Source organism: Equus caballus, chromosome 2 (genome assembly GCF_041296265.1).
Source record: "Equus caballus isolate H_3958 breed thoroughbred chromosome 2, TB-T2T, whole genome shotgun sequence".
In the NCBI taxonomy this organism is placed as follows: domain Eukaryota; kingdom Metazoa; phylum Chordata; class Mammalia; order Perissodactyla; family Equidae; genus Equus; species Equus caballus.
The window spans coordinates 57,280,381-57,301,328 of NC_091685.1; the positions used below are offsets into that span (position 1 = coordinate 57,280,381).

The 20,948-nt window shown below is 56.6% G+C and overlaps 3 protein-coding genes across 7 annotated transcripts in view; 2 read left to right on the forward strand and 1 right to left on the reverse strand.

Moving 5' to 3' along the window:
• Positions 1–175: 175 nt before the first annotated feature.
• On the reverse strand, positions 176–9,174 carry LGI3 (leucine rich repeat LGI family member 3). The gene is made up of 8 exons (XM_001490992.7): positions 8,570–9,174; positions 7,605–7,676; positions 6,703–6,774; positions 6,289–6,360; positions 6,114–6,185; positions 5,297–5,466; positions 4,994–5,158; positions 176–2,897 (listed from the first exon to the last, which is right to left on the reverse strand). Exons 1-8 carry the CDS (start codon positions 8,773–8,775, stop codon positions 2,080–2,082), a joined length of 1,647 nt encoding a protein of 548 aa, XP_001491042.1. The 5' UTR covers positions 8,776–9,174; the 3' UTR covers positions 176–2,079.
• A 4,833-nt stretch (positions 9,175–14,007) lies between these two features.
• Positions 14,008–17,031, forward strand: SFTPC (surfactant protein C). 2 transcript variants are annotated; one of them, XM_014737743.3, is made up of 7 exons: positions 14,134–14,338; positions 15,086–15,244; positions 15,586–15,708; positions 15,999–16,109; positions 16,281–16,367; positions 16,481–16,628; positions 16,824–17,031. In XM_014737743.3, the coding sequence occupies exons 1-6, from the start codon at positions 14,297–14,299 to the stop codon at positions 16,616–16,618; spliced, it is 660 nt and encodes a 219-aa protein (XP_014593229.2). In that variant the 5' UTR covers positions 14,134–14,296; the 3' UTR covers positions 16,619–16,628; positions 16,824–17,031. The 2 variants fall into 2 exon arrangements, with proteins under 2 accessions (XP_001491125.4, XP_014593229.2); XM_001491075.6 differs by lacking the exon at positions 16,281–16,367 and having other exon boundaries at positions 14,008–14,338.
• Positions 17,032–17,668: 637 nt separating this feature from the next.
• The window catches only part of BMP1 (bone morphogenetic protein 1), a 39,761-nt gene continuing 36,481 nt past the window's right edge, over positions 17,669–20,948 (forward strand). Inside the window, exon 1 of one of the 4 annotated variants that reach the window (XM_005607660.4) lies at positions 17,669–17,967. In XM_005607660.4, the coding sequence (XP_005607717.3) occupies positions 17,808–17,967 (160 nt within the window). In that variant the 5' untranslated portion in view covers positions 17,669–17,807. The remainder of the gene's footprint in view (positions 17,968–20,948) is intronic. The other 3 variants (XR_011436645.1, XM_005607663.4, XM_005607662.4) reach the window with 3 other exon arrangements.

The window sequence follows — 20,948 nt, forward strand, 5'->3', positions numbered from 1 at the left end:
GGCACACTATTCTAAGGGCATTACACATATTAATATGTTATACATTTAATGCATGTAAATCTCACCTAACCAAGTCAGGGAGGTATCATGTTTACCCACATTTACAGATGAGGAAACTGAGATACAAATAGGCTACATAACATGGTTGAGGCTACCCAGCTAGTAGGTGGCAGAATCAGGTTTCAACAAAGTAGGTTTTATTATCTACTTTACAGAAGCAGAAGCTGAGGCTCCAGAAATTAGTTGACTTGCTTGAAATCTCACACCTGGGGCAGAGGGTGGTGGCAATGACAGACATTTGCCCAGTGGGGCTGGGGGAGTAGAGGGACGCTGAGCTGTCTTTGGTCATGTTGGTTGGAGATGACCTGACAGAGGGAGAGACTCCAGTCTCTCAGTGGACCCCAAGAGTGTGGTCTCCAGGAAGGAACTCTTGGACTGCGAGTCAGCTCCAGGTGGTGGAGACTAGTCACACTCGCCAGCACCTGAGTGTCATCACCATGAACTCCTGACCCCTGCACCTGCTGACCTTGGGGGTTCCCACTCGCTCCTTGGAGGGAAAAGAGCAGGGAGGGGAGTCTGAAAGCTGATGCAGGGTGCCTGCGAGCAAGAGGGACAGCACGGCCCTGGCTCTGTTCTTAATGAAACAGCTGCGGCTGACGTCGCCATCGGACATCTGAGCGCCAGCAGTGGGGTGGGAACTTTTTATTTGAAGCAAGTGAATCATAGCATTGCCCCCAAGTGCCCCTGGACATCCTGCCACCAGGAGGCCCTCACACAGTCTGGGCACAGGGAAGAGCTTCCCTGCCCCATGCCTTCTCCACCAGCCTTGCATGTCAGAGCTGTCTATTCCCAGCATACAGCAGAGGGCAGCAGAAGCTTGGCTCCCAGGCGCCGCTCCCACAGGACCCTCACCCCCTCACCTCCCCCACCCCCCCACCCCCACCCCCCGGCACTGAAAGGCAGTGCTCCTGGGGTGTGCCTCTGTGGATTAGAGTGGTCCTAGGGCCCCCAAGACGCTCTCTGGCCCAGCTCCACTCCTGCCACCTGCCCAGATGGCTCAGGTATTTGCAGGGTCCCTGGCTGGGCCAGCTCTTGAACACACCCCAAGAAGCCAGCACAGTTCAGAGTCCACAGCCCAAAGGTGGGGCTGAACCCAGGGGGTGGTCCAAGGCTAGGGCAGCTACAGGAAACAAAAGCAGAAAGGTTTTCATCTGAGTGGCCTCCTGTCCACAGGCAAGCCAGATTGAGGGTCAGAGAAGGAAACTCCAGTGGGAACAGAGCCAGCACTGGGGAGAAGTCAGGGGCTGCTGGGGCTGCTGTTATTGCTTCAGGCAGAAGGGCTTTGCCCCCAAGAGGTCAAGCTGGCGCAAAGAGGCTGGCACCACCACTCCCATCCATATCAGCTGCAGGGTGGGCACACCAGGGCTGAGCATAGGAGGATGGGGCCTGTGTGCCCCCTCTAAGAAGAGAGGCGAGGTCACGGAGGGGAGAGCCTTTAGGCAGTCCTGAATGTGCATGTGTGCACGCAGAAATGGGAGTGTAGACAGGGGTGTGGTGCATGTAATTGATGGCGTCCGTCAGCGTCCATGTGAGCATGCACAAGGAGCGTAGCATGGGTAAGTGCCCCAGCAGTCTGAAGGATGTGGCTGTGGGCTGCACTGTGGGGCATGAGCAAGTACACAGACACCTAGAGCACCAACAGGAAAGACCAGAGAGTCAAAAGGATAAGCTGGACAACAGGAGGGGGCGGTTCAGCCTCCCTCCCAGCACCCTGCCCCCAGGGCCAGAGCATGTGGAAAGCAATGGAGGGAGAGGGGCTTGCGGATGGAGTGTGAGGTCAACAGGTGTCCACATATGGGAGGGCACTGGGTACTGGGTTGCCTGGTGCATATATGAGTCTTCATTGTAGCTCCCCTGAGCTAGTCAGTGTCTGCCCACGCTCAACAGAGTGTACGTATGTGAGGGCACGTATGCAGGTTAGCTACATGTGTCTTCACATGGGCACACATACTGCTCACACAGAGGCTCCCCCTTAGCCTCCAGTGGCTGTCCGAGGAACCCAGAGGCCTTGGCACCCCTCTAGGCACTGAGATCCACCACGACGTGTCGGTACACAAGCGTCTGCCCCTTGAAGCTGGGGGCCAGGAGCAGCTGGGCATCTCCAGCAGGCATGTAGCAGAAGGCCCGAGGGGCCTGCACAGCCAGCTCCTGGAACCGCACAAACTTCTGTCGCCCCTCATCCCACTGGTAGATCTGTGTGAAGGAGAAGTCGCTGCCCAGTGCCAGGTAACGGCGGCCACCCACAAGGAAGGGCTGCAGGGCCAGTGAGCCCCGGGAGGGCAGGGCCTGCACCTCGGAGAAGCGGGGGCCCTCCCAGCGCAGGATCTTGGAGTCGCCGATGTAGCGGCTGAGACACAGGTAGCTGTCGCGGCCAGCGCGGAAGTGTTTCACAGCCTGGGCATCAGGCACCTGGGTCACCTCACCCTGGGCCACAAACTGCTTCTGGGTGCGACTCCACTGGTAGATGACAGGTGCCTGGGAGCTGCTAGACACAATGAGCCTTGGCTTGCCCTCGCCGTCTACAAATTCCAGGTCAGTATCGCGGTGCCAGGCGTGCAGGGCCTGGTGGGAGTAGAAGCCATTCTGGTGCCAGCGGTAGAGGCTGGTGGCACCAGCCTTGGAGCTGTCGGCCACAGCAAAGTACCAGTCGCCGTCGATACGGAAGGCCTCCAGGTCATTGGGCTTGCGCACGCGCTGCGGGTCAATGTCCTGCAGCTTGGTGAAGCGTGTGGTGTTGGGGTCCCAGTGGTAAATGTAAGAGCCGCCAAACAGCTGAGCCACAACCACGTACAGCTGGCTGTCCACCACCATCGGCTTGCAGTGCACTGCAGAAGGAGCTGCCAGGGTGTGGGGAGGCAGTGTCAGGCAGCATCAGGGCGCCTGCATGCCCCCGCCCCACGCTACACCCTTGGAAAAGAGGGTCAGTCCCCTCCAACCCTGGGCCAAGACTAAGGCTCTGTGCTCCAGCATTCCCTCCCCCAGTTCATCTACCCGTCACTCAGTGCTTTCTAGTTGTTTCACAGCTAATAATATCAGTCTCAGCATCACCGTCCCTCCACCTTTGCCCCCAGGGTTCAAGTATAAGCTGAGACTGAGCACAAAATAGGTATTCCTAGATGTTCACCGATTGTTTACCCATAATGTCAATTATTGAATTTTTATTGTGTGCAGTCGCTGTGCTAAATTTGAACACAGTGCCTCAATGAATCACTCAAAAATGCACCCTATTATTTTGCCATTTCACACAGAAAGAAACTGAGGCTCGGAGTCTAAATGACTTGCCCAAAGCTACCCCACTGGCAAGTGGCCAGGCAGGGGAAGGAGGGAGAGTTAGAGCTCATCCACAGACGGGTGACAGAGCCTAGGTACACAAAATGACAGCTTGATGTCTGGATAGCCGTGTACGAAAACATCTTCTCCTGAGAAACCCCGCTTATGTATGAGAATGCTGTGCTCACAACCAGATCTGACCCTTCTCAGGCACCCAAAGCCTGTGGGGTCAGACTCCCCACCTGCCTGGTGCCCCCAGTCATCACTTCTCCTCTCCTCCTTGCCAGCGCTGCTTTGCCCACCCACCTCCTCCCTGTGACTCGGCCTCTCCCGCAAGGGAAGCCTGTGCTGAGGCTCCGGCAGTCACCGCCGGAATCCGGTCCACAGCGTTGGTCTGTCCGCCCACACGCTGATGAGCCCACAGCCCCCGAGCCGCAGCGCACACCCTCCTGGCCCACACACCCACAAGCTCCCCAAACTCCACTGGCAAAACTGAGCTCCACATCCACCCCGCACCTGCTCCTGCTCCTCCTTCTGTGTTCTGGATTTCAGTCTGTGGCTCCATCCAGTCACCCCATCCAGAAAACCGGGAGCCATCCCCAACACCTCCCCATCCCTCACTCACCCACAGCTGAGCAGTCCCCAAGTCCTGTTAATGCTCCCCTCTGCTTCTAACACAGTTTGTGTAAGATTGGTGTTATTTCTTCCTTAAATGTTTGGTAGAATTCACCAGGGAAACCACCTGGATCTGGAGTCTTCTTTTGGGGGAAGGTGTTTTTATAATGACTTCAAGTTCTTTCATAGATAGAGGGCAATTTAAGCTCCTGTTTCCTCTTGCATCAGTTCAGTGCTCCCTTCTAAAGCATCTCTCCATCCCCACTGCGACTGCGCCGGGCCAGGCTCCAGTGGGTCCCCTGCTGGTCTGCCCACATGTCTTGCCTCTGCCTAGCCACCCTCCATGCTGCTCACAAAGGGAGTTTCCTAAGATACAGATGGGATTGGATCACCCACTCTGCTCAAAACCTGTCAGTGACCTGCCCCTCATCTCCTCGGATCTCGTTGGCCACCCTCCACCTCAAACCTCATGCTGCAGCCATGTGAGCTGCGTGTTGTTTACAGGGGGCATGTACTCACACACTAAGCTGTTGCATACCTTCTTGACTTTGCTCACACTGTTCCCTCTGCCAGAACACCCTTCCCACATTTTCTTCTCCTAGCTCAGTCTCCCTCAGCCTTCTAGACTCAGCTTAAACTCAGTGGATCCCAAACTGAACTTACTAGCCACTCCTATCTCCTCCTCCTTAGTTCACTGGCACACCCAGTTACTTAAGCCAGGAGCCTTGGCATCACCTCTGACTCCTCCCTCTCACCCATCCTTCAAGACTCAATTTAGGCATCCCCTCCACCAGGAAGCCTTCCTTGATTGCCGTGGGTAGGCCTCTCCTTTGTGCTTCCAGAGCATTGTGTTCATATCTCCCTCCTAGCATCTACCAATTATATGGATATTATCAGCCTCTCCTCAAAGATGAGAAAGTTCTTATGGGCAGAGACCATATCTCATCTATCCCTCTACCTGTAGGAGCTCAAGGGAGAGGAACAATGGAGCCCACCCCACCCCAATCCCTCTAGTCGGGGCCAGCACAGCCAGGCAGGGTGCAGGTACCTGGGATTCTATCATAGTCTCGAAGCTGCCGTTCGACATAGTCCCACTTGAGGACAGTGCAAGCACTGACACCTGGCTGGGCCAGAGCCAAATAGAGGTCGCTGGAGTAGAGGAAGGGCTCAGCCGACACTGCTGGGAAGGGCAGGGTCTGGTACAGCACGAAATCTGCAGGGATGAGAGGTGGGGGGATGGGGGGAAAGGGAAGAACCTGTTGGGTGGTAGAGTTGCTTGACTGGCAAGGCCGGGTACATGTGCAGCTGCCCAGGGAGCCCAGCCCGACACCCAGGGCAGGGCACCTCCTACCTGTGGTGATGCAGTCAAACTCCCGCAGAGGCAAATCCTGCACCTTGTGCTCTTGGAAGCGGGGTGGGCTGGCACAATAGATGGGGGCTACTGTGGTGTTGGTGTGCGCCAGCCACTCCACCAGCCACTTCACCTTGCAGTCACAGTTGAGCGAGTTGCCTCGCAGGTCCCTGGATCATGAGGGTGATGGAAGGGACACAGAGAAGGACAGGCTTTCAGCTGCTCTGCCCACCCAGCCCTCTAGGTTTTCAGAAGCAAATACAGCCAAGGCTGCTGCTGGTTGCCCACATGGCATCTTTCTGCCGATTAGAAAAATGTTCCCCTCGGGGGGGGTGCAGCCCCGTGGAAACATGCTTGGCCAGCAGAGGGGGGCTGCGTTTCAGCCCCTACTTGCCTCCTAGGCCAGGTGCCTTTTGCAGTGCATAACCTGCACAATGATATGTTGCATCCCAGTTCCTCCAAACCTCCCACAATCCAGGGCTTTTGTTTTCTTGTATAAATTGTGATTGTGGCTATGCTATTGGACTTTAATGTAGGTTCAAATCAAACATATATTGAAAAAGCACACGTCTAAAATCATAGACACATATTGTCTTATGTGCATTTTAAGAGGGCCCACAGATGCCTTGAGGAACCCAAACTTGGAAGGTTACCAATCTATATATGACTCAGCTTAGCCTTCTGGGAGGCCCCCAAAACCCAAGCCCTCCTGGCCTCTCAAGACCTTATGACCCTCCCACTCCTGGATCCCACGCCACTCCCTCCAGAGACACGCCCCTCTGTGGCACTGTCAAAAGAGGTAGGACTCAGGCCTTACAAGTCACTCAGGATATCCAGGGGCCGAAAGATGTCTCTAGGCAGTGTCTGCAGGTTATTGTTGGCCAGTGAGCTGCAAGAGAAACCCCTGGGTCACCTGAAGATCATGACCGAGGCCAAAGACCATAGGGGACAAGGGGCTTGGTCCGGTGTGTGCATGTGCATGACGTACTCACAGGTGTGTCAAAGACTTGAGTCCTCTGAAAGTAAACTTGGATAGTGCCCAGATGTCATTGTTCTCAATGAAGCTGGAGAAAAATGAGAACACATCTCTGGCACCACTCAGGATCCCAGACCCCCGACCAGCTACTTCCCTACACCCCACCTAGATCCCAGCCCCTGGCCCTGAGACAGGCTCCCATTCCGAATCTGGCTGCGTTAAGCCTGTGGTGACATGGCATTCAGGCAGGATGGTTTAGGCAGAAGGATGACGAAATGACCCTCTGCTCCGGCCCTGCAGTCAGAGGATTCACGGGCCCCCACCTCCTCCCATCTCCCCCCAGCCTTCCTCATTCGACCTCCCCTCTCAGCCCTCCCAGGAGCTCCCTCCTCCCTTCTATTTTGCCGTTTCCTCTTTCTTTCCCACACACAGGTACTGCAGGTGCGACAGTCCTGTGAACGCGTTGTCTCCAATCAGAGTAAACTTGTTGGAATTGAGTAACCTGGAGAGACAAAGGTGGAATTAGAGCAGCCCAGGGTGTGCCCGCAGCGCCAGCCCCAGCCTGCTGCCTCACCCCAGGCTTCCTCAGATTCAGCTGCCCTGCCTCCCGTCCTCCGGACCCTAGCAAAGAGCCCCAGAGTAGCCTGCACGGCAAGACTCAGCAGGAGCCTGGTGCCGGTCCAGAAGCTCCCAGGGTCCCTGCTTGCTTCAGGGGCGGGTCTCTCCTGCTAAGCTGGGTCCTCCCCATTGCGTCTCTGGTCTCTGGCTCCCATCCTCACCCCAACTCGTTCCAGTCTCTTTCCAATAGATGTCAAGTTTGAGGACAACCCCCGATGAGAAAGAGGTGGGGTAACTCACATGTACTCCCTCCTGTGACTGGGGCTTCTAAAGTAAACAGCCCTTTTAGAATTTCAGACCCTCTCAACTTCCCTCCCTTTCAACCCCCGGCTCTTTCTTCAAATCCTGATCCTTGGGGTCACCTGTCTTTAAGATGACCCCTCTCCCCTGCAGTGTCTACTCTCTGGCACTAGCCCAAGTTATTGCACCCAATTCCTTTGGGTCTCTAGAGGAGGTAAATCCATTCCTGACTGGGTCCCAAAAACCCCCTTCTTGGCTTTTGCATCCCTTACCCTCACCCCCAACTGCAGCTTCCTGCACCCCCTCGACTCCAGGCTGCTCCACCTTTTGTGGCTATCCCATCAGAGCAAAAGCAAGGGACATGTGCATCTTAATTTCCAAAGGCTACCTACATCCGCTCTCTTCTCCCCAGTACACAAGATGTCCCCTTCCACTCTGCCCCCGCCCGCCCTTCCCCACAAGGCCCTGTCATACAGGAACTGCAGCAGTGGCAGGTGGGAAAATGCTCCATCCTGGATCTCCGAGAAGGCAGCATTCACCAGCGTCCTGCAGGGGACACCTGAGTCAGTACTGTGTAGAGTATGCAGGGACCGGGCTGAGGTAGCGCAAGGTGGACAGGGCAATGGCTTCTGGATGCACTCACCCTGGAAATGCCTTATTTCACCAGGCTTGCCGCCCGCACCCCCCTCCCCCCCCACCTGGGGCTTTCTCTTCTCACAAACTCACTACCTTCCTTCATCATTATCCCCTATTGCCTCCCTGAGCACCAATAGCCCCAGTCTCGGCTTCCCCTTCAGCCAAAAGAAGGTTCCATTACCCATGCCTTCACGATCTTCCAAATGCCCCACAGTGTGTTGGATGCTGTTGAGGGATGGAACACTGGGGTGGGGGTGGGGGATTAGCATCCTGCTCTCAAGGACCACACAGCCTATCTAGTCCCTGAGGCCGCTTGCTGCAAGTGACAGGCTGGCTGACCCAGTACAGAGTGGCTAGTGAGTGCAGTGGCAGGCATCTGCCGGGTGCCAGGGCATGATGTGGGTATGTCTTACTTCCACCCATTCCCCTGCTCCCACACTCTCTCCTCCCACAAGTTTTTCTGCCCTTGGTGTGACATCACAGGCAGGGGTCCACATGCTTGTGTAAACAACCCCTTTCCCCCCAAGTCCAGAGCCTTGCACACAGTAGGTCTGGTTGATGCTGATGGTGGTGATGATTCATTCTTGGCTATAGACTCCTGCTTTCCCCAGCCACGGCTGCTGAATCTGCATGACTGCAGAACTACCTGCCCGGCTGACGCCTTGAATCTCCAATCCTGAGGACCTCTTGGAGTCCTCCTTGTCCCCAGACTCTATAGAGGGAGAGTAGGGGTTCTCCCCATCCACTCCTGGAGCAGTTCTTGCCCCCCTCCCCCACTGAAGCCCCCAGGGCTCTGCACTTACAGAGAGATGACCTCGGAGGGCAGGTTCCTGGGCACTGCCTTAGAGTCCACGCAGAAGGCGGTGTCCCTGGTGCAGGAGCAGCTGGGCGGGCAGGGGGGCATCTTAGGGGGCCTCTTGGCACCGACGTGCAGCATTAGGCAGAAGCTGAGCGTGGACAGCGCCAGCAGCCGGAGCCCAGAGGCCTGCCTGGCCCGCAGCCCCGCCATGCTGCCTGAGGCTCTCCCGGGGCCACTGGCCGCGGCCCCGCCCCGCTGCTCCGCCACCCCTCGCGGGCGCCGGCACCTCCCGGCCACCAGCAGCAGCTGCCACAGCCAGGGGCCCGGCTGCCCGCAGCGGAGAGCGGATTCCACCAGCCCTTGGGCGCCTGCCGCTTGCGGGCCCCTCCCCTGCTCGCTCCCGAGCCGGCTGGAGAGATGCGCGGAGCCGGGAGCCGAGCCGAGTGCTGCCCGGCAGCGGTGGACGCGGACTGCGGCGGCGGCGGGGGCGCGCGCGGGGCGGAGCGGGGAGCCCCGGGCCGGGAGTAGCCAAAGAAGGAGTGGTTGCGGCCCTCGCTGCTGCGCACCGCACCAGCGGTCCTTGGGGCCATCTGCTCAGAGAGTATATGCATGAGCGCATGTGTGTGAGTTACACATGTGCATCCCATCATGGCATGCCTGGGTGGACGTGTGCACACCTGTGTCTGCTCCTGCACATGCACATATTCTCTTGCGGAGGCATTTTGCATTATGGATCCATGTGCCTGCTGTGTACCTGTGCATATGTCTTGGTCTTCAGGGGACACATCCTCTAACCAGAGTTCATGGCATTTCCTAAGTGACACGTGTGTATCTGCGTTCACATGTGTCCACGGGCTAGTGAACAGAATGTGCCTTTGTGTCTGTGTGAGCTGAAAAGGGAAATGTCACTGGAGTTGGAGTGGGAACGTGTGGGATTTTGGAACATTTCTCATTACACAGCCACAGCCTATGGGAGCTGAAAGAACCTTGGACATTTTCCAGTCCAGTCCTTTGTTTAACAAATGAGGAAACTGAGGCCCAAATCAAGAGGAAAACAGCCAAGCTAGCTATCACACCCACTGAGTGTGTGTACTCCACCTACTTAATCCTCTCAGCCTCCTGAGGTAGCTGACATTCATCCTCTTTAGTGATAAGAAGAGTGGGGCCCACAGCCCCGAAAAAAGAAAGTGACAAGGCAGAGATTTAACCAGTGCACCCAACTCTGAAGTCACAGCCGTTCTTCTAACCAGGGGTCTTCAGTGTGGCCAAGAGAGCCCCAGGGTCCTTGAGAACTTCCAGGGTATCTTCGAGGTCAAAACACTTTTCCTAATACCGTTAAGACATTATTTGCCCTTTTGACTTTCGTGCTCTCACAAAAGTACCCTGGAATTTTCCAGAGGCTACATCGTGTATCTTCTATTAAGCCAGAAATTAAAGAAATTTGCAAAAATGTCAAACAATGATGCTCTTCTAATTTTTTTTGCTTCGTAAGATAGTTATTTTCATTTAAAAATTTGTTTATGTTTTAACATATAATGAGTTTATTATTGTTATTTTAATTTAATTCATATTTAATAAACATTTTTAAATTTCTTGCTAAATATCAATAGATATAACCCACATAAACAAAGCTCTTTGGGGTCTTCAATACTATTTAAGAGTGTTAAGGGATCTTGAAACCAAAAAGTTTGAGAACACCTGTTCTACACCATGTTACATCCCAGGAGTGTGTGGGGGCAGGGGGCGGGGGGTGACTGTCCCAAGAGCTCATGGGTACTGAACAAGGGAAGCCTGGAAGTCAGGCCGTCCAGTCTGGTGCTCTTTCCACAGCAGTCCAGGAAACCAAGATCACTGGGCTTCAGATGCTTCCCCAGCTGTCCCCAGCCTTTGCCAGCAGGGGATTCTCTGGTCTGAGCTTAAGTCCATGTTCTCCCAGCCAGGGATGCCCCTGCCCTTTGATGCCCACTTGCCACTCCCCGTCCAGCTGCCCGTGCTGCCCTCCCCATGCCAGCGTGTGGGAAGACAAGCAACGGGAGTGGGGAGGGTGGCTGGGGAAGCTGGGCCACGGTCCCCACCCGTCCCTGGCACGGCTCTGCCCAGCACACAAAGGGCAGAGTGAATCCTGTCCCCTCCCGGCAGCTGAGGGTCTGGAGGGAAGAAAAGGGAGGCACAAAGGGAAGGGTGGCTGCATGGGCTCTCTGCCACCCCCAGTTCGTGGAGAGGATTAACCCAGAGACAGACAAAGGAGGAGTGTCGGTCCTATGCTTAGCTAGTGAGAGGAGGTGCCCTGGGGGGTGAAGCAGATGATGACAATCATGACAACTGGACTTTCACATCATGATGTCATTGGATCCTCACAACAGCTGGGAGAGGGGGACAGGACAGGCAGTTCCAGTCCCATTTCACAGATGAACACACTAAGCCTAGAAAGGCAGAATGACTCAATCAGGGCCCCAGAGCTGGCCTGTGAAGCACCGAGACCTCCACATACTGAAGGAATGAACTATTGGCTGCTAGCCAGGAGCCCCCTCATGTTTGGTGACAGTCTCATCACTGAATATAATCACACGTTGGCTGTATGCATGCTCTTTGCCCTGCGGCAGGCACAAAGAAGCCTCGGGAAAGCTTAATCCCAGGGTCGGTCCCAGGGCTGGCAGCCTGGCTGGGAAGCTAGGGCAACAAAAAGCTCCCATGTCACTCATGAGAACAGGAGTGTGTGCTAAGCGGCAGGTGAAAGTGTGGCAGGGAGGCTGGGAGATTTTGGAGGAGGGAGGGGCTCTGCGAATTGGGGCGGTGAGGTCAGATAGTGCCACTGATTCTTGCTTGGCCCTTTAGGATGGGTGGTATTCAGAGAGGTGGAGAGGCACCAAGGGTGGGCTTTCCAGGAGGGGGAAATGGCCTAGGTAAAGGCCAAGAAGTGAGAATGCAGAGGGTGGTGTGGGGGCGAGGTTGCTGCTCTTCATGCCCAGCCGAGGTCCCTCCCTCCTTCCTTCTCTGGGCTTCCCATCTACCAGATTGATGACAGCATCTAAACTTCCCTCAGGAAACTTTAAGGCACCCTTCCTTCCTCAACTTGCAAACAGGCAAAATGAGGGAAGAAAAGAAAAAAGAAAGGAAGGAAGGAAGCAAGGGAGGGTGGGAGGAAGGAAGGAAGGGAAGAAGAGCTGTAAAGCTTATGAGAACTACAGCCTAAGGGCATCCTGCAGGGGAAACTGAGGACTGGAGAGAGAGAGACCCCTTTCCCAGCACCCAGTGATGATGGCAAACCCTATATACAGCACCTGCTCAGAACAAACCCCACAGCTGGGCTGTGCGGCCCCCAAGATGCCCGCAGGGACCCCAAGATGCTAGCAGTTCTCCTTGGCTCTCCAGCTGGCCTGCTGCCCACCTGGCTCAGGCCCAGTACATGTGAGTCAGCCGATCAATCCTAATGTTGCAGGACAACGAGGGGCAGGAGTGGAGGCCCTGGAGGCAGACATGGGTGGGCACTGCAGGTGGGCTGTCTCCCACATCTAACACCTGTAAACAGCTGGGGCTGCACACAGCTGAGAGGAGGATGTTTTCCCCTGCTCCTCCCTGGACCCCCGTCTCCCTCTCTCACTCCTCCTAGGACACTTGCTGCTAGAGGCTTAGGCAAATATTTGCAGGGGCAGTCGAGGGGTGAGGAGGGTGGTGGGAGCAAACACTTCCTTCCCTCTTTCCTCCCCCGAGCTTCTCAGAGGCTCTCAGCTCAGATGCCATGCTATTGTGCAACCTGGAGGCTGAAGCCCCTCCAGCTGAAGAGGGGGATGCTTGTGGGGCCAGGGGAACCTGCCAGGGCTGGAGAGTTCGGGGTCAGCTCAGGACTGAAGGACAGGACCGAGGTGTGGGGGAGCCCCCAGGTAAGGGACATGAATTGGGGTGAAGTGTTATAGTTAAAATTAAGGAGGATAAGGATGTCAGGCCAAGAGAGGAGAAAGGTTCAGGGCTATGACTTACACACTCACGAAAGTTTAGAGGTGAAGGCACTGTCAGGACCAGCTGGCCCAGCAAGTAGATGGAAGCCCAAGAGAAAGGATGTAGCCATTAGTAGACTTGGTTTAGAAAAACAAAGCGATGGAAAGGGCTTTGGGGAAAGAGGTAGGAAAGAGAGAGACGGGGGAAGAAGAAGGTCCAGAAAGTGGATCACATTCAGGTGAGTAGCATTCTCAGGGCAAACTCATGATCAGAGGATGTAAAAAGTAGTGCAGAGGGGTAGGGTGATAGGCAGCCCCAAGCACAGCTGACGAGGAGATTGGGACACCATCAGCCAGCACATCAGCCCTGTGTGAGGCCATCTGGGTGTAGGAAAGAAGTGTCAGGCACGGGATCTGCTATGAAAAGCCTTCAGCTTGATCTCTGAATATGGTTTGCTATTCATTTGACACAGAAAACCCCCCAAAATCATGCAAGTCAAGAGGTTCAGATCTTTGCGTTCATTTTAAGAACACTTTTGAAATGGCCCAGGCCATCAAGGGTATGCATATCCAAAAGCCACCAAGTATCTGAAGGATGTCACTTTACAGAAGTGATGTGTGCCATGTCGTCGTTACAATGGTGGAGCTGGTAGGTGAGCCCAGGCCAAACAGTGGGGCTGGACCCAGGGTCAGTGCCCCAAAAAGTGCTGAATTTTTGCTGCACATGCTTAAAAACACAGAAAGTAATGCTGACCTTACGGGATTAGATGTCGATTCTCTGGTCATCGAGCACATGCAGGTGGACAAGGTGCCCAGGATGCGGTTCAGACCTTACAGAGCTGCAGGTCAGACCACCTGTGCATGAGCTCCCTGCCACAGTGAGATGAAGCCACTGAACAGAGCAGATCGCTCCTCAACCGGAAGGGGAGGCAACGCAGAAGAAAAAGAAATCCCAGAAGGAACAGAGAAAACAAAAACATATGGCCTGGGGACTAACTTCAGCATAAAACAAATGCAAATAAAAGTAAAAGCGGGTGGGGGGGGGGGAGCCTTTAGGTTACGAACAAGCCTATAGCAAAGAAGGAAAAACCGCATATTAGTAAGAGTTTATAACCACAGGGGACAGAGTTTTCAGAATTAGGAAAAGAATGACTAGGGGCAGGTCTGAGGTGAGGTCCAGATTGGGGGGCTGCGAGGCAGGTGGAGCACTTGCAGTGAAAATCTGATGCTCTGAGAATTAATGAACCATGTGCCACCCCCCACGCTGACGCCAAGGCACCCCCGCCTTCAGCAGGGCCTCTCTGGATGCACGGGCTCTGCCTCCTCACTCCCCTTCTTGGAGCTCAGCCCTATGCTTGGGGGCAGTTCTGTTGGGAAATGTGGCGGATGCCCCACTGGGTCAGAGGCTTGGCTGCCTGAGAGGCTCAGCCTGGCAGAAGGACAGGGAAAGCCACAGGACGGCAGGCACGGGTGCCAGCAAGAAAGGCGGGCACGCCAAGAAGACACCAAGGCGAGAGGTGCAGATTGCCCAAGGGCAAGGGTGCTCAGCTCACCCAGCTTTCCTCTCCATGGGGCCAAGAGGACTCATGTGCCAGGGCCAAGGGCCCTTAGGCCTTTTTGAAGCTCACTTATCAGGGCTTGGGCTCTGGAGGGCCAGGAACAAACAGGCTTCAAAGCCGAGGGCTTGGCTGGCAGACGGAGGGGGGTGGTCCCTCACTTCTATCCCCTCTCCCTACTGACATATATAAGACCCTAGTCACACTCGGAGATGAGGAGGGGAAGGTGCCAACAGCAAAATGGATGTGGGCAGCAAAGAGGTCTTGATGGAGAGCCCACCGGTGAGTGCGACTGTGTGTGAACATGCATGTGCATGCGTGTGAGAGTGTGCGTGTTTGTGTGCGTGTGTGTGTAGGCCCTGCCTCCTGCAACCTCTCTGGCCTGTTTCTTCATCCAAATTCATTCACTTAGCTAACCTAGGACTGTGCTAAGTTAGGGCAGGGACACCAACCACCAAGACAGAGTCCCTTGGGGAGACAGACGTGGCAGTGTCCAACAATTCCAATATGAGGGGCTGAGAGCCACCACAGAGGTCAGTGAAGCAGGCTGTAGGGAACACTGAGTAAGGAGCTGCGACTTGGGAGGTCACGGAAGCTTCACAGGGAAAATGACATTTGACCTAGCTCCAGAATAAGTAGAAGCTCTCCAAGTGGAGAAGGAGGAAGGCATGGCAGGAAGAAAGGGTAGTATGTTAAAGGCATAGAAGTGTGAGACAGCATGGATTTGGGGGGGAACAGAGAGGTACTGGGCATGGCTGGGAGGCCAGGGGTCTAGAGGAAACAGCAGGAGATGAGACTGGTGAAACAGGCTCTCTTGGGTCTCTCCAGGCTAGACTTCACTTCTAAGCATTTAAGGGTTTGTTGAAATTCAGGCCACCTCATCCAGAAATCCTTCTCTGATCTCTTCAACCTTCCTCTACATTGGTTGTCCAGCCCTGGGAGGGTGTCCAGCTTGTGCGGGGAGAAGAGGGTGCATCCTTATGACTTCACGACCTTACACCTGTCTCCCTGTCTGCCTCATCACGTCAGGACTACTCAGCAGCCCCTCGGGGCCGGTTTGGCATCCCCTGCTGCCCTGTGCCCCTCAAACGCCTTCTCATCGTGGTCGTGGTGGTGGTCCTTGTCGTCGTGGTGATTGTAGGGGCCCTGCTCATGGGTCTTCACATGAGCCAGAAACATACTGAGATGGTAAGCAGGCCTGGGATTGGGTAGGCAACGGATACAGGGCCAGACAGAAGGACTAGGTGGGCTGGGCAGATAGCAAACTGCCCAAGGGGAACAAGGGGAGGAGGCAAGGGGCACCTTATGGAAGGACAGAGGCAGGAACAGTGTGGCAAACTGGCTTGGGCTTCTCTACCGGGCCCCCTGGTATGACAGCCTGTTCCCTCCAGCACCTGGGTCCACCAAGCCTCGCTGAGCTTTCAGGGAAGAAGGAGTTGCATCTGAGTAAAGAAGACAGAGGGTGGGCATGAGTACCAAAGGGATGAGTAGGGACAGAGGAATGCCAGGCAGTGCTGTGCTCTCCCCAGGTCCTGGAGATGAGCATTGGGGGGCCGGAAGCCCCGCAGCGCCTGGCCCTGAGAGGGCGTGCGGACACCACTGCCACCTTCTCCATTGGCTCCACTGGCATCGTCGTGTATGACTACCAGCGGGTGGGTATGCTTGGACCTCTTGACCCTGGGGCTGGGGGACCAATAATAAGACTTTTCCAGACCCACCCAGCTGTGCCACATCCATCTCTCCCTGTCCCCCTGGGGGTGCCTGATCACCAGATTCCCATATGACCCCCTCCAGTACCCAACCTAGAGGGAGATGACCAAGGACCTTCAGCAGTATCTCCCAAAGGACAGAAAGAGACAGAGACAGTGAGAGACAGAAGGACTAGGGTTAGGGAGTGAGCAAGGCAGGGCCTTCCTGAATGAACTCGGGTTCTCGTGCTCAGCTCCTGATTGCCTACAAACCAGCCCCGGGAACCTACTGCTACATCATGAAGATGGCTCCGGAGAGCATCCCCACTCTTGAGGCTCTCACTAGAAAATTCCAGAACTTCCAGGTGGGTGTGTGGGTGAGAAGGAATGAGCTGTCTCCCTCCCAGAGCTGCTAGGAGGAGCATTTGAGGTGATGGCTATTTGTCACCCCTATAAAGTGCTGCTCCTTGTGGGTTGCCAGGTAAGAGCCCCTCAGGAGACTCACCTGCACCACACCTTCCCTACCCATTCCTCAGCTCCGCCCCACTGCCAAGCTCCTGGCTTCTGCTGAGCCCACACAGCACCTCGGAGCTTCTGACTCCAGCACAGTCCCCTCTTTACTGGTGAGGAAACTGAGGCTCAGAGAGATTGCCTGGCACACCTGAGGACCCATCATAAGGGCCGCAGGTGAGACAGAAACTCAGTTCCCAGGCTCTAAATCAGGGGCTCTTTCCAGGCCAAGTCTGCAGTGGCTACCTCTAATCTGGGCCAGGAGGAGGGCAGTGATGGTGGCTCGGCATCCTCCGGGGACCTGGACTTCCTGGGCACCACCGTGAGCACCCTGTGTGGCGAGGTGCCCCTTTACTATATCTAAGACCCCTCAGGTGAGTAGGTGTGACGGCCAGGGTAGTGGAGCAGCAGTGGCCCAGGAGGGCATGGGCCACCTTGCCACGTCAGCTGACAGGGACTGGGGCAGCCACTGAGGCCGGGTGAACCAGGGAGCTCAGGGGAGGGGAGGGTCACGGACACCTCCCCAGCTCTCTCCCTCACGTCATTAACAGTGGTCCTTTGTTTCGCAGGGCCTGAGGAAGCCCCAAGCGGACAGGAAAGATCCGAGAGCCAAGGGTCTTTTGCAGACAGGCAGGAAGCTGCTCCTGCCCGCACCACGGGGACTGCCCTGGAGAAGTGGGAGCTGTGCGGAGAGGATGGGCCAGGGCAGAGGAAGGGCGGCTCCTCGGACAGGGGGCTCCTACCGCAGAAGAATAAAGAGCCTGACTGAAAAGCAAAGGGTGTACCTGTGTCCTCTCCCACCCTCAGTCCGCCGGCGCGGGGAAGGGGAGGGCCTTGTGGGCGCAAAGGGGGCTGTCCCCTCCTCCTTCTGTCCCGGGGCGACGGGGGAGAGGGGGCAGTGGCAGGGCCCCGGGAGCAATCCACGGGCTTTAGGCGCCCCCCAGCGGTGTCTCCCGAGGGAGGGAGAGAGACAGAGACAGTGAGAGACAGAAGGACAGAACTAGAGGGACAGGGTGCCGGCTCGGGGCGAGCGCGGGTCCGAGAGGCCGAGAGACCGAGAGCCGCGGGCCGAGAAGCTCGGCCAGAGCCGAGGGGCAGAGCGAGGCAGAGGCGGCGCGCGGCTGACAGCGTGTCCCGCGCCCGGGGCCGGGGGGCAGCCGCTAGAGGGCCCCTCGCCCCGGCCCGCCCGCGGGCCCTCCCGGGCGGCCTCCCCGCCTCCCCGCCTCCGGCTGGCGCGCGGCCCGGCCCCGCCGAGCACCGTCGCGGGCCCGAGGGGCCGAGCTCGGGCGAAAACCCGCCCTCCAGCGAGCTCATTTCCCTCCCGGGGGGAGCGAAGGCGACAGGGAAGACGCAGGCGAGGCCGCGGCCGGCGGCGAGGGAGCGCGCGGCGCAGCCGGCGGGCGGGGCAGGAGACAGGAAGGAGGGCGGCGCGGGGAGGGCCGGGGAGCGGGGACGCGGGGGACGGGGGGGGAGCGGCGGCGCGGAGGGGAGCGCCTCCCCTCGCCTGCAGGGCTCCGCTGCCTCGCCCGCGCCCGCGCCCGCCGCCCGCCAGCATGCCCGGCGTGGCCCGCCTGCCGCTGCCGCTGCCGCTGCTGCTCTGGCTGCTGCTGCTCGCGCGCCCGGGCCGGCCGCTGGACTTGGCCGACTACACCTACGAGCTGGGGGAGGAGGACGACTCGGAGCCCCTCAACTACAAAGACCCCTGCAAGGCGGGTAGGCGCCCCCACCCCGCCGGCGGCCGGGGCGCGAGGGCCGGCGCGGGCAGGCCCGGCGGGCAGGCGGGCAGGCGGGCAGGCAGGGCGGCGGCGCGCCGGGTTTGGGGTTGGGGGAGGACAGTCCAGTGTGGGAAGCCGGGAGCTGCCTGGTTGGCAATGCAGTGGGGAACAAAAGAAAGGGGGAGAGAGGGAGGGGAAGTTTGGGGGACTTTTAGGACTGAAGTTTTGCCGCTGTGTGTGGAGCTGCTGCCGCTGCCTCTCCTCTTGCCGGAGGGTTCCTGGGGAAAGCTCCCGTCAGTCCGACAGAGACCTGCGGCCACGGAGGCTATTCCTCCTGCAGGAAACTTTTCTGGCCGAACTCGTGTGTGTGTGTGTGTGTGTGTGTGTGTGTGTGTGTGTGTGTGTCTACACTTTTCTCCCCCATCTCTGGCTCCAGGGCATTGGTGTTTTCCAGCCTGTCTGTATGGGCTGACTTGGGGCCCACATCTGTCTCCCAGGGTGGGGTGTGGGGAGGCCTGCATCTCCGGGGAGCAAGTCTCCTGCGGCCCCCACCCAGCCCAAGTGGAAGAAGAAAGTTTTTCGGGGGATCTGCTGAGATGGAGCTCCCTGGCCATCCCACAGTCCCCACCAGCCTGGCAGCTTTCTGAGGCTAGAAGACAGCTGTCAAAGTCAGACCAGCCAGACTAGGAGGGGCATTTGCCTCTGCCCCTATGTGCCAGAGGCCCCAACCAAAGCCAAGCTGGGGTGGAAAGGGGAAGAGCACAGAGAACTCCGATACTGTATATCCGCTCTCTCAGTCCACAGAATCTGGAGGCTAATTAGCCGAGGTCAGGGCCCCAGACTGTGTGTATGTGTGTGTGTGTGTTCTTTGTCCATGAAGACCCTGTGTAACCCCTTCACTCCTGCTGGGCCCAGAGGGGTCCTGTCCCTGGAGTGGCCAGATGGCCAGGCTGTTTGCCTGATCAGATGACCCCCAACAGGCTGCCTGGACAAGAGAACACACAGGGCGTAAGATAACAGAACCTTTCCTTGACTTCCTGCCTCTGACTTCAGCCTGTCTCCAAATAGCCAGAGCCAGGGCAGGGGCACGGTTCCTAGAGTTCTAGGAGTGGCACAAGGGGTTGGGGGCAGGTTGCTCTCATCCTGCCCCTGGGGACCCCTCTTTGGGTGGATGGATCACAGCAAACTGCAGGAATGGGAGAACCTTCCAGTGGGAAGAGAAGCTGGATCCCTCAGCCCTTCTTCCTCCTCCGCTGCTGGGCTGTGGGTAAACCAGCCGTTAGCTGTCATCTTTCTCATTGGGCTTGGGGTGGGCATGAGGCTAAGGGGACAGAGGGGGCTTTGGAGGCAGGTGGACCTACCTCTCAACCCTGGACCCACATCTCATTAGTTGTACACCGTAGGAAGGTTAATCTTCATTTCTGAACTTTACTTTTATCACCTGTAAAATGGAACTAATGATATCTCTTTGTAGAGTTAGTGGTAAGGATTAGATATGAGAACATACATAAAACACTTATTAGAACTTAACACAGTAAAGACTAAATAAATGTTGGCTGCCTCCACCCTGCTTTCTGTGCCTCACACCCTCACATCATTTTTTTCTGAAGGAATGGGGTTGATTTTCAGGAAAAGGGAGTGTCTCCCTGACCTTGTCCTGGTGTCACTTATTCATTCAACTGATCTACAGTTACTGAATGCTAATATGTGCCAGGGTTCGATTCTGTGGGAGATCCAGAGAAGTGTAAGATGTGGCCTGGCCCTCAAGGAGCTTGCAGTCCAGTAGGGCCGAAGCACAGGGATGTCACCAACAGCACAAACCAAGATGCGTCATATGCCACCTTCAAGGGAAAAGCCCTAAAGGCTTAAGGAGCCTCTTGTCCCTCTGCAGCCCTAGTAGTGCTGGTGGGGGAGAAACAGTGATCACAGCAGGCTGGGAGGGTTTGGGAGGTCTTCATGGAGGAGGAGGGATGGGGCAAGGCCTTAAAGAATGAATGGGTAAGAAGCCAATTTGATGTATTTCACTACTAGTTGGAAATTGGAATTATTTTCCGAGCTGCAGGAGGCTGAGGGTTCTATCTCCAGTCTCAGATTTCATGCTAGGGTGGGGCTGGCTGAGCTGGAACTTCGAACAAGGGCTCTGGAGAGAGCTCTCCACCACAGTGAAGGGAGGCTGGTGGGGAGCTGGGCCAGGCCTGGGGGTGGCTGAAACGTCCTGAGTGCCTGACAGGCCAAGATTCAGGGTCAGGTCAGGCCTCCCTCCTGGTGGTGATTGGTGCAGCTTTCCTCCCTCCACCCTGACTCCCGAAGACCCCACACCAACACCCTCAAGCGGCAGGTCCCCAGGCTCTCTTCTTTGCTCGTGTTGCCCTCTCCTGCCTGGCTTTGCCTCTTGCGCCCTCTGAGCCCTGACCTCCAGGTGCTGGAGCTGATGGCGGCAGGCGCGTCTACCTCTCCTTCCTTTGGATGCAGCTAGTGTGCCTGTCTGCCTCTGCTCACTTGATGCTCTCCAGCTCTCTCTTCCTCCTCCTCCTCCTTGCACATAGAGGACCAAGGATGAAAGCCTCATTGACTCCATCTGGTTCACCTGTGATCTCTCAGGATCCCCAGGCCCCTTCCTCTCAGATCACCTCTTGCTATTACTGTCTGAGTTATGGTTGCTGTTCCAGTAAGGGCAAAATTAAGACCCTTGATACCCTGGAGAGGTTCCTGGATCTTCTGGATGAGACCAGAACAATGAGCGGGAAGCCGAGCTGGTCTGTGTGTGCTCAGAGCTGCTTCCACCAAGCCCTCCCTCTCTTGCCCTTGCCCGGGGAGATAGCAAGTCAGCCCTGATTTCTTGTATGTTGGGATCCCAAACCATCAAGGGCATCCTTCCCCGAGATTCCCAGCTCTGGCTGCCCCAGATGACTTGGCAGTGACGCTCAGGGCTCTGGGAGAGACCTTGGAGGCAGGAATTAGGACACAGTTGCTCCCACA

Coding starts and splice junctions, on each gene's coding strand:
- LGI3 (XM_001490992.7), bottom strand. CDS start 8,775: ATGGCGGGGCTGCGGGCCAGGCAGGCCTCTGGGCTCCGGCTGCTGGCG. Junction 6,361..6,702: donor CTGTCGCACCTGCAGTACCT/GTGTGTGGGAAA, acceptor ATTTTTCTCCAG/CTTCATTGAGAACAATGACA. Junction 6,186..6,288: donor CTCAAGTCTTTGACACACCT/GTGAGTACGTCA, acceptor TTTCTCTTGCAG/CTCACTGGCCAACAATAACC.
- SFTPC (XM_014737743.3), top strand. CDS start 14,297: ATGGATGTGGGCAGCAAAGAGGTCTTGATGGAGAGCCCACCG. Junction 16,110..16,280: donor GAAAATTCCAGAACTTCCAG/GTGGGTGTGTGG, acceptor CCCATTCCTCAG/CTCCGCCCCACTGCCAAGCT. Junction 16,368..16,480: donor GCACAGTCCCCTCTTTACTG/GTGAGGAAACTG, acceptor GGCTCTTTCCAG/GCCAAGTCTGCAGTGGCTAC.